At 45.8% G+C, this 11636-nt stretch overlaps 1 protein-coding gene across 1 annotated transcript in view; it reads right to left on the bottom strand.

The window, feature by feature from the left end:
- Positions 1 to 225: 225 nt before the first annotated feature.
- Positions 226 to 11636, bottom strand: part of ROCK1 (Rho associated coiled-coil containing protein kinase 1) — a 1783501-nt gene continuing 1772090 nt past the window's right edge. The window contains exon 33 of the mRNA XM_085605798.1: positions 226 to 1717. Within this exon, the coding sequence (XP_085461924.1) occupies positions 1714 to 1717 (4 nt within the window). The 3' untranslated portion in view covers positions 226 to 1713. The remainder of the gene's footprint in view (positions 1718 to 11636) is intronic.

Here is an 11636-nt window from a genome sequence, read left to right as displayed (position 1 = left end):
AATAAAGCCTTACAAAAATCAAATTGATCCATACATAGGTGTTTTCGTTAGCAATAATGCACCTAGCTGGAATCATTAATTAATGTAGAAAATAAGTTAAGACAGACCTGTTACTACAACATGCATGTATCTGGAAATATATGGATTTTAATACTTACAAAATATAAAGTAAAAAGGGAACATGTACGAATTAGTTTAATTTCTCATAAAACCAATAGAGACTAGTGAATGTTAATAACAGATATGTTTATTGTGACATATCCACCAGTGCGGCATTCAATCTCACTTGAAACATGCAAATCGTCAAGTAGACGAATCAGTTTTCCAGTGCTTTTTATTTACTTAATACATAAACAGCAAAGCCATTATAAATTAATGAGGAGGTATTTGGTTAAAAAAATAAAATACAAAATAAACCACTTTGCCCATATCTTGAACAAACCCTTGCTAAAGGGCAAGAGCTTAACAGCAATAATAATTCCTATATCATCTGGAGCCTGGAAAATGTCTCAGATCTATAGTTTTTTTTCTTTAATGCTCTCTACAGTCTGCAATGTTGCAGATATTCTCTTAAGAATGAAACATCATTCATCACAACAGGTAGTTTTTTTCAAAGACTGCATTAAGTCTATGAAACAGTTTGCATCTAATATAATTTAAATTAACCAATTAAAACGTAATTAAAAAAAAGAAAAGCGTAGGAGCAAGGTAAATATCTGTCTCTGATATTCCTACGCTTTATCACTTGGCAGTAAAACTATCTTCTCGCATGAAGGCACTATATGGGCAATTCAAATCCCAATAAAAGTGTTCTTAAAATAATTTACAAATTCAAACAGTGCATACATGTCATATATGTTTGTTAACTTAATGTTCTTTATCAATAAAAACTATAAGGCAATATACAATATACAATTAAGGAAATGATGTACCCAAAACACACTCACAAACTTGGTTGATGTGTATTGTTAGTTCCTAATGCCACTATTATTAACATCATTTAGCATCGCTTGGCAAAAAATGCATAGATTTAAAAAAAATGCTGTCTCCCCTTCCCATATCCAAAGTTTTGGGATCACACAGTATTCTGAAAAGCATAATGAAGGATATTTCAACATTCCAATCATTTCTTGAATGGGCTATTAAGCACTATACACTGAAGGCACAACAATTGAAGTGATTTCTCTGGTGCGTGAACCGAGCGTCGATTTTGCAGCCTTCAAGAGCGACAACGTTAAGTTCAATGAAGATTTCAGTCCCTCTCATTCTGAGATTCCATTCTTCTTCACTCCACAGGTCTGAAGATACTGATTCACTTGCACATCCTCCACAGAGTAGTACTACAGTTTCTTTCTTTTCAGTGGGGAAAGTTGTCTGTATTCCAGCATGATTGGCCAACTTCCTCACAGGTTTTTATTTAAAAAAAAAAAAAAAGGAAGTACCCTTTTCATAAAAGTGACTAAGCTTCATTTGCTTTTACTTGCATTACACAGTAATTTTTAGTCTAATCTACCTGTAGGGGAATCTCGCAATAAAACACCCTCATGGCATGCTTTTTGTCTGCCAAAGCACCGAGGATAAAGTAACAGTTGTAAAACTGAGGCTTGTGCTTTCCTGTCAAAGTAACCACAGGCTGTCTGCTTCACCCACTGTAGGTAATAAAGCCCAGATCCTCTGAGCACCACACCTCCAGAATCAACAAGGATGCATAGGTTAACTGCAAAAAAAGAAAAATAACCGGAATCAGGCAAGGAAAAAAAAACTGACCAATTGAAAAGAGCTAAACAATTCTTCATAACTAAATGCTGGGACATTTAAACATGTGAATGTCTCAGTGCCTTACCAGTAATCTTCATCACACAGAGTGCAGGTTTTTATAGTCCCATTTCTTGCATAGTGAGTAATCACACCATTTTATGGGTACTTTTAACCTACACCAGCTATAATTGAAAAGGATCATTCAATTGGACACCTCCCGTGTATTCCCACATTAGCCCTTTTCACTTTCTGAAGCACCTAGCTTTACAACGAAAGAAAGCCCATGGAACAATTCACTAAACAAAATGAAAGGAAAGGGTTTGAGGAGTTCAGGACTGTGGTGATGAAGACCTAGACTTGGAGTAATGAGTAGTTCTCGGTTAGCAGCTGGGACATTACCTCATTGGCAGGCTTCTTTGTCTCAGTCCCTTTCAGGTGATGCAATACCAAAGCAGAAATATATAGATTGATTCAATGGGTCTTTTTTCCTCATATTTAAGTAATAAAAGAAAAATCCACACCAGAATACTACAGCATCTGTAAACTTTATTTATGCAGATAAGTAAATATTTTTAAGAAACATTATTTTGTGCTGAAGACAACACAGGTGAATCAAAATCTGCAGACAATCCACTACCCAAGTAAAAACAATGAACAAGTTACTTACCTTCGGTAACGATGTATCAGTAAGAGACAAATGTTAGTTGAAGATTCCTTACCTTAGAATTACCCCATCTGTCAGACTGGATCTGGAGGATGTTTTCTTAGTAGTACTCCGCCATCGTGGTCGTATGACGTTGCGTGCCTACTTAGTTGCCTCCCTTGCGTGTGGACGTCTGTTCTGACACTACTTTACACGGCAGAATCGCAGAGCCATGAAGGACACTGACCACTGGTGCGCCACAACTAGGGCCCTGTAAGGGAGTCCTTATCCCTAGAAATTATTTCGCAGAGCGGGGAGTATGGGTGGGCGGTAATGTGAGAAGTTGGCCTGATGTATGATGTCACTAGTTCTAGTGTACACCTTATATCAGTCCAAATACCCTTATGGTGATTGGTTGTAAAGTCAACCTTATAGACCAGCTATCCTAGTGGTAGCATGGACAAGAGCAGTCTTAGGCTAAACTCTGAATGGCATGTGAAGCCAGCTGTGATACCATATATAATCCCTTGAATACCAAATGAAAGGACACCGCAACAGATATATATATAAAATAAAGTGTATTTATTCTAGTCAAACCCTCAGCACTCTTTATGAGATTAGAGGTAAGTACAACACAGTCTTATTTAAGCATACATTAAGTCACACAGGTAAGTAATACAGTTAGGACCTAGGGGCCACGCAAACCATATACTAAGTAAGTGGTATAAGAACCACTGTCACGGAAATAGAATAGGCCTAGGCCTAGGGAATCGCTGGGGCTACACTACACTAGCGTTAGTTAGGAAGTGGGAGACGCACGGGATTCGTGTGCAGAGTGTAAACACTCACGCGTAATGCGTAAAAGTCAATAGCAATAGTACAGTTTAGAAAACGGTAGATTTAGGACACTTCCGGAGTAGCTAGGAAGTTGAGACTTGAAAACTAGACACTAGGATAGTCACTATCCTGATGAGCACCGGAGTACCCAAGTTACCTAGCCCACAGGCTGCGGGTGCATAGGGGTGAAGATGCGTCGTTTTCGTCGTCGACTCCTATGGATGCCTGAAGAAAGATGCTGACAGGCAGTCAGTGAAGAGTGTCCGGTGGATCCCAAGGCTGGGATCAAGAAGAGGAGAGACCTGCAAGCAGAAGGGACAGAGTCAAGGTCACTAGCCAGTGACCACGTGGAACCAGGAAGGAACCAGGCGATGTCGTGAAGATTGCAGGTGAAGGTGAAGCTTGTCGCTGCAGCCAGGAGGACCAGGAAGCGTCGAGGACGACCAGGACCAGGAGGCGAGCTGTCCCACGAAGGCTCTTGCTGTCGGCGGCGTCGAAGTTGGACTAGGACTCACCAAGCCTTGGCAAGCGGAACCCACGAAGAACGAAGGATTTGCTTCTGGTGCAGACCAGGAAGGTCTGGGGTGCTTCTTCTTTGCAGAGAAGCGGGAGCCAGTCTGGAGGAGCCAAACCAGCGCAGAAGATTTCAGGGTGCGTCGTCACAAAGGCCACTAGCCAGCGGGCAAGCAACCGGACAGACGCGGCAAGCAGGAAAATGCTGAAGGGCCCCACGCAGGACTCGTGGAGTGTGGGGGGCTGATCTTCGGTGCAGATGGTGCTTGGGGTTGGGGCTTCTCAATCCCCGGTGCACAACTTCGAGGGTACCTCAGAAGCTGCGCTTTAAGTTACTAGCCACTTTTTCCAGGTAGCCGGTCCCACGTCGCTCGTCGCCTCCACGGATCTCAGCTCTGCTGTAGATGTGGATCAGGGTCGGAGAAGTCTGGAAGTCAAGGCTCTGGTCGGGCTCTGCAGTCAGTTCCTCGTAGAACGTGGGCAAAGCAAAGGGTAGTCTCTTGATGGTGCCTGTTTGCACAGGGTAGCCACTCCTTGGCTACAAGGGAGATTCTTCAGTCTTCTTCTTTCGTCGAATGTCGAAGGTCCAGAGTTTCTGTTCAGTTTTGCAGGTTCAGGATAATCTAAAGTCTTGAGGCCCAACTCCCACTCTTATACTAATCTGGGGGGCTGGGATACCTGCTAGGTCACGCCTTATGGGTGGGACCTGGGAGGGGGTGGTTACACACACTTCCCTTTGTCCAGTTTCGCGCCAGAGCTGGGGCTGGAGTGCCCCAGCGCCGGTTTGAACTGGACTATGCAAGGAACACCTTGTGTGCCCCAGGCATGTCTCATTCCTTTCAGCCCACCCTGCCCCAATACACTAAAGGCTGTCTGGGGAGGTGCTAGCACCTCCCCAAGCAGGAAACCTATTGTCCAGGCCTCCCTGGCTGGGATCACTCCCAGCAGCAGGAGGTCAGACTTGTGTCTGTGCCAGCAGCATCCATTTTGTGATGCTGAGGCTTTGGTTAGAGATAAACAGCAAAGTAGGATTTTAACATGTCTCTCCCTCTAGAAGGGAGGAATAATATCCTCATCACCAGAAATGGTATGGGGGTATTATTCCAAAGTGTTAGACACCTTACACGACATGTTTTGATAAAGTCAAACCATAGTTACCATAACCGTTTAAGATTATAAGGCACTTTAAGAGTATATGGTAGGCTATGTCATAGAACAGCTATAAGGACATGGTTCCGAAAGCTGCAGACAGGCTCAGCTCATGCTAGAGCACCATCTCACATGTTACCAAGCACTCTGCCTCCAGGATTGTTAAGGCCTGCCATAGGAGTGACTGATAGGTACACATGTGTCTATATATAAGGGTAGATATAGGCATACTATATCTAAGCAAGGGGTGATTACACGACCTTGCCCCAGCTGAGTGATCAGCCAGTTGTGTCTGATTGGAAGGCCAGACCAGGGGTGGCATAATACATGCTGCAGCCCCTGGGAGGCCTAGGGTACACCTATGCCCTGGGTACCTAGGGTACACTGTACAGGGTCCAATAAGGTGATCCTTACCAATTGGTTATGTACCTAGGGTACGTGGAGTCCATTTTAAAGAGAGAGCAGACAGCCTGAGACCCTGAATGGCAGGATCTCAGGCCAACTAAGTCGAAAAACCAGCTAGACACTAGGCAAAAAGTTGGGGGTAACCATAGTCAGATATCCACCTTCCTACAGGTAAGGAATCTATAACTAACCTATGTCTTACAGATACATCGTTACCGAAGGTAAGTGACTTGTTCATCTGAAAGAGACTGTTAGTTACAGATTCCTTGCCCTAGAATAGATACCCTAGCAATACCATCCCTGGAGGAGGAACTGCAAACTAAGATCACAACAGAAAGTCCTGGAGGCCCGAATGGACAAAATAGCCGTCCACCCAGACTTTGCTGTCCAGGCAGTAATGTCTGATAAACTTGTGCTTAGATGCCCGCCTGGCAGATGTCAAGAAGTGGGACTTCACGTGCCAATGCAGTCGTTGCTGCCTTAGCCCTAGTGGAGTGAGCATACAGCCCCACTGAAGGTTCTTTTTTTCGCTAAAGCTCAACAGATTTTAATAGAAAGGAAAACCATCAAGAGATGGTACACTTTTGGAAGGGGAAGGTGGAGCAAAAAAAAAAAAAGGGGGAACAATGTGATGGACTGGCCTACGTAAAAAGGTAATGCCGCTTTTGGTAGGAAAGAGGCATGTGTTCTTGAAACTAGTTTGTCTGGGAAGAAAGTTGTGTAAGGAAATTGCAAAGAATGTGCTTGCAAATCACTAACCCTTCCTGGCTGATGCAATGGTCACTGGAAAGGCTGTTTTTATGATCAGTAAATGAAGGGAGCAATCCTGCAAGGGCTCGAATGTCGCACACATCAACAAAGTTAGAACTGGTTGCAGGTACCATTGGGGTATGATGAAGGGATTTGGAGGGAACACATGCAGGAATCCTTTGAGAAAACGAGTCACAACCGGTGACTTAAAGAGAGAGGGGCTCATCCGGCAACTGCAAAATTGCTGATATGGCTGAAATATACATTCAGAGCAAAGCCTTGCTGGGCTATAGAGAGAACAAACAACAGAACTTTAGACAAGGGTGCAGAAAGGGGATCAACCCATTTGGATGCATGCGAAGACACAAATTTGTCTTGGTTGAGGGGCGCCTGTCTGCCAGACTTCAGGTGGAATGTCAAAAAATGTCAACTGCTGAAGCTCAATCTCCATGCATGAAGCACTCTGCCCTGCTGCTGCGACAGTAGATCCTCCTGAAGAGGCAGCCTGATCAGAAGACCAATGCTAATGCTCAGGAGTTTGGAATGCCCAATCTGCAGACACAAGAATGACTTGGGCCTGTCGTCTTGAGAACTCTGGGCAGGAGAGATATTATTGAAAATGTGAAAAGGAGCTCAGAGCTCCATTCGTGACAAAAAGCGTCTCCGAGTGAGAGTCACCCACGAAACTCCAACACGTAGAAGCGCTGACATTGCACGTTCTTCGCGGTGGCAAATAGATCTACCTATGGTTCTCTCCAGTCGTTGAAGAGACCTTGCACTATCGCCGGATGGAGATTCCATTCGAGATTTGCAAGGCATGGACGGCTGAGTTTGCCTGCTCTGGCAGTCAGAGAGCCCACCAGATGTTGAACCACCAGAGAAATGCTATGATGTTTTAGCTATGTCCAGAGACGCAGGACCTCTTGACAGACTGTCCACGACCCCACCATGTCCTGTTTGAAGGAAATACCACATGGCGTTGGTGAACACCTTAACTATCCTTCCCTTGATGAAAGTAAGAGAGGCTTTCAAAGAAAAATAAGAAAACACTCCGCTCCAGCAAGTTGATGTGTCGCTGAGACTCAACCAGAGACTAGAGTCCTTTGATCCCCACCTACCTTAGATGGCCATCCCATCCCAGGGTGACGCATCTGTCACTAGTCAGCTCTGGGTGGGGAAGGAAGAGGGGTCTGCCGCTGACCCAATCCTGGTTCATCAGTTACCACTGCAGGTCTTGTGCAGTCCCCTCTGATGTCTGGACCAAGTTGGAGAGATGCCCCTGGTGTTGCACCCACTGGGACTTCAGGTCTCACTGCAGGGTCCTCATATGCCAGACATGTGTTACCAGCAGGATGCAGGTGTCTCAGAGTCAGTCTCCCTGAAATCCATAAGAATATTCCGGACTCACCATTCTGAAGGATAGGCCTGAAACTGCACTGAATCCAGAACTCCTCCAACAAATGGAAGTATCCAAGAGGGAGTCAGGTGTGACTTCAGCACATTTATAGTGAACTCCAGCGAATTCAGAAGGTCCGCCATAGTCTGGAGTGGGAGACGACTGCCTGGAGCGAGACCACCTTTAACAGCTAATCACTGAGGTAAGGGAAGACTGGAACCCCTGACCTCCGCAGCTGTGCTGCAAACACTGCCATCACCTTAGTGAACATCTGATGGGCGCTGTTCGGGCCAAAGGGAGCAAAACTGACTGATAATACTCATGGCCCACCTTGAACCACAGGTAGCGCGCCTGTGGGCAGGCAGGACAGGAATATGGAAGTGAAACCCTGCAAGTCCAGCGCAACCATCCAGTCTCCAGAATAGACAGATCTTTTGATCACATGAGCATCTTTAATTTCTTCTTCAGGAACAAATTGAGAGGTCGCAGATCTAAAACAAGATGGAGGCCTCAATCTTTCTGGCACCAGAAAGTAGTGGAAATAGCAACCACGACCTACGTCTGATGCCGGCACCCTCTTGATAGATCCTTTGGCCAAATAAGCCTTTATTTCCTGACTGAGGTCCTCCACGTCCGGTCTGAGGATGGTGACATTGGCAGGGAGTTGCTGGAAAAAGGATGGTGGAACCCTGTTGAATGATCTGAAGTACCTACTTGTTCGCTGTTATGGACGGCAAGTCTGAAAGTGATGTCAGATCCTGCTGCCACCGGGTTCCTGTGATGGCATGATGAAAATCTAAAGTGATTTCGAGACAGCCGCTGCCGGGTCGACCTTTGGCTGGTTGTCCCTCGAGGCTTGTGGGAAGTGTGTCCGCAAAACAACTAGGGTGTCTGTTGACCATGGGGGACAGGGCTGGGTGGAAACAAACGTGTTTGACAGGGGTGAAAGGCAGAATGGGATTTGCTTGGGGCCATGGAGTAGCCCAAGGACCTGGTAGTGGCAAAGCTGCCCTTAAAACGCTTCAGCGCTAAATCTACCTGGTGTCCAAAAAGATGGGTGCCATCAAAGGGCATGTCCATAGGGAAGCCTTAACATCCCGCGAAAAGCCAGTCTATCTCAGCCAGGAGTCAAAACTGAGTATCGGTGATGATGCAATCGCGCTGCCTTATGAGTCGGTCACATTCAGTCCACAGCGAATGGTGAACGTTGCTGCGTCTGCCATCTCCAAAAGTCTGTGACAGTATGGCTCGGGCCTCCTCCGAGACCATGGGCAGCACTTGTGAGACCGAATCCCAAACCGTGTGGTTATATCCGTCCAAAAGGCATGTGGTGGTCACTGGCTGCAGTGCACGGCTGGCGGAACAGAACATCCTCTTGTCAAAGCTGTCCAGCTTCTTGGATTCCTTTTTCAGTGGTGTGGTATGGAATGCGCCTGGTTTGGCTCTTAAGCACAAGTTACTACTTGTGTAACGATATATCTATAAGAGACATTAGTTAGTGATAGATTCCTTACCTTAGAATATGCCCAGGCATCAGACTGGATCCGGAACGTCTTTTCGTAGCAGTACCCTTGCGCTTCAGAAGATGGCGTTGTGCGGTTCCGCATCCGTCACTGGCGTCATATGCGCCGAGATGACGTCACGGAGACTACTTAGGCGCCACCCATGCGCTCTGACGTCAGTTCTGTACACGACATTCCGCGCCAGGAATGCAGAGCCATGCAAGAAATTGGTGCCATGAAACTAGGGCCCTGAAAGGGGGGGGGGATGACATTAACCCTAGAATCAGGTCGCAGAACGGGGAGGATGGGTGGGGCGGTAAGGAATCTATCACGAACTAATGTCTCTTACAGATATATCGTTACACAAGTATTAACTTGTGCATCTGAAAGAGACACATTAGTGATAGATTCCTTACCTTAGAATAGATACCCCAGCAATACCAACCCCGGTGGTGGGTCTGTGAACAGGAATACACCAGAAAGTCACGGAGAACGGAACGACCAAAGAAGCCGTCTCTTCGGACCGGACTGTCAAGGCAGTAATGCTTGGTAAACGTGTGCAGCGAGGCCCACGTAGCTGCCTGACAAATGTCCTGCAAAGGAACGCCGCCTCCCAAGGCAGTAGTGGCTGCAGTTGCCCTGGTCGAATGGGCACGCAGCCCCACAGGAGGCTCCTTCTTAGCCAAGGAGTAACATGCTTTGATGCACAGAACGACCCACCGAGAGATGGTCCGTTTGTGCACAGCCTGACATTTTTCGACCCCCACGTAGCCAACAAAGAGCTGGTCATCCACCCGGAACTGCTGGGTACGCTTTAGATAGAATGCAAGCGCACGTTTCGGGTCCAGACGGTGGAGCCTCTCTTCCTCCCTTGAAGGATGCGGAGGCGGAAAGAAGGTAGGCAAAGTGATGGTCTGCCCAATGTGGAAGGGCGTGACCACCTTCGGAAAAAAAGAAGGACGGGTCCTTAACACCACCTTGTCCGGATGAACAGAAAGGAAAGGAGGTTTGGAAGAAAGAGCCTGGAGCTCACTCACTCGCCTGGCAGAGGTGATAGCGACCAGAAAAGCTGTCTTAAGAGTAAGACGACGCAAAGGACAGGTATGAAGGGGCTCGAAAAGGCGCGCACATCAGATAAGTCAAAACGAGGTTCAAGTCCCATTGAGGCATGATGAACGGCACAGGAGGAATCATGTGCGTAATGCCTTTAAGGAAACAGTTAACAACCGGGGACTGAATTTTTCAGTTTTATTTATTTTTTTATTTTAATGCTTTACAAAAATACAAAGGAAAAAAAAAAACAGGAAAGTCGTAGCAAGCATACTTAACACAGAATGCTGCACCAAACATAAATTTGAAAAACGGACGGATCGATACATTCCAAATCATATACAGTGGGGAAAACAAACAAAGGGCAAGGTATTTACCAATTAATTATACAACTCAACTCAAGAAGAAGAATAGCGAATGGATTAAACTAACTAAGAGAAAAGGCTTTTCTTTTCATTGCCTGAGCCAATCCTCCAATGGAGCCCAGATCTTACGGCCCAGCTTACACCTCCTACCTCCTTCTACCCCGCCTCAGATAGACTGAAGACTCAAGGTTATAAAGAGCAAGAATCCGGGATCTCCAATTAAAGAAAGTGGGGGCTTTGGGGCTAAGCCACTGTGATGTGATACATAGCCGGATTAAAGACATTGTTATAAACAAAAAGGCAGAGACATGCCTCGTCCTTTCGAGCGAGGCAGTACCCTCACACCCCATTATCACCATCTCTGGAGAGATATTAAGCGGGATATTGAGCATAGAATTTATAAAGCACTGAACATCAGATAAGAAAGTCCCCAACTTTGGGCAAGAATAGAACATATGTAGGTCGTTAGCAGCTTGAAGCCTGCATCTAGCACAGCAATTGCCCTTGCAACCCCCCCATTTTGCAATTTTTGCAGGTGTGTAGTATAGATCGAATAGTGCCATATAGCTTTGGGTGCGTAGACTCCCAGACACTAGGACATAACTTGCTAACTCCAATGCCGGGCATATATCTGCACCAGTCTTACCCAATTTGCCCGCCCATTCATCAGGAAGATCAGCTAGCAAATGTTGATACAATGTCCCAATTCTAGCCCTTCTTTGAATTAGTTCAAATAAAATAACCTTATCAAAGAAGTTGGAGGTTTGATGCTGCATTTTATCTATAAAACTTCTAATCTGCAAATATTTAAAGAAGTCATGGGTATTAAGATGAAACTTATCCTTTAGAAAGGAGAAGGAGGCCATTTGTCCGTCAGTACCTAGGTCACCAATGACTCCCAACCCCAATAACTGCCACCTAGAGGTAACCTGATCTTGAAAGATGGCAATCAGGAGTCGAGCTGCCGTAAAGGGAGTATAAAAATTAATATTTGAGATTAACCATTTACGACGGATTTTACGCCAGACTGAGAACATAGCCCCAATAACCTTAAACTTTGTCTTCTTAAAGTAACTCTGCTCCAGAATCTGCGTCAAAACTGCCTTGGCAGCCTCCCCCAGCCCCAGTTCAAATATAGAGGGTCTATTAGACATCGGGACCTCAGTACTGTCGCCCAGCAATGGCAGCCCAAAATGTTGAAGCATGGCGGACGTATAGTAAGAGATTCGGGACTGACCAACCACCACGATCTCTAGAAAGACACATCC

Source organism: Triturus cristatus, chromosome 5_1, assembly GCF_964204655.1.
Source record: "Triturus cristatus chromosome 5_1, aTriCri1.1, whole genome shotgun sequence".
Taxonomy (NCBI): domain Eukaryota; kingdom Metazoa; phylum Chordata; class Amphibia; order Caudata; family Salamandridae; genus Triturus; species Triturus cristatus.
This window is presented reverse-complemented; position numbering and strand designations above follow the sequence as displayed.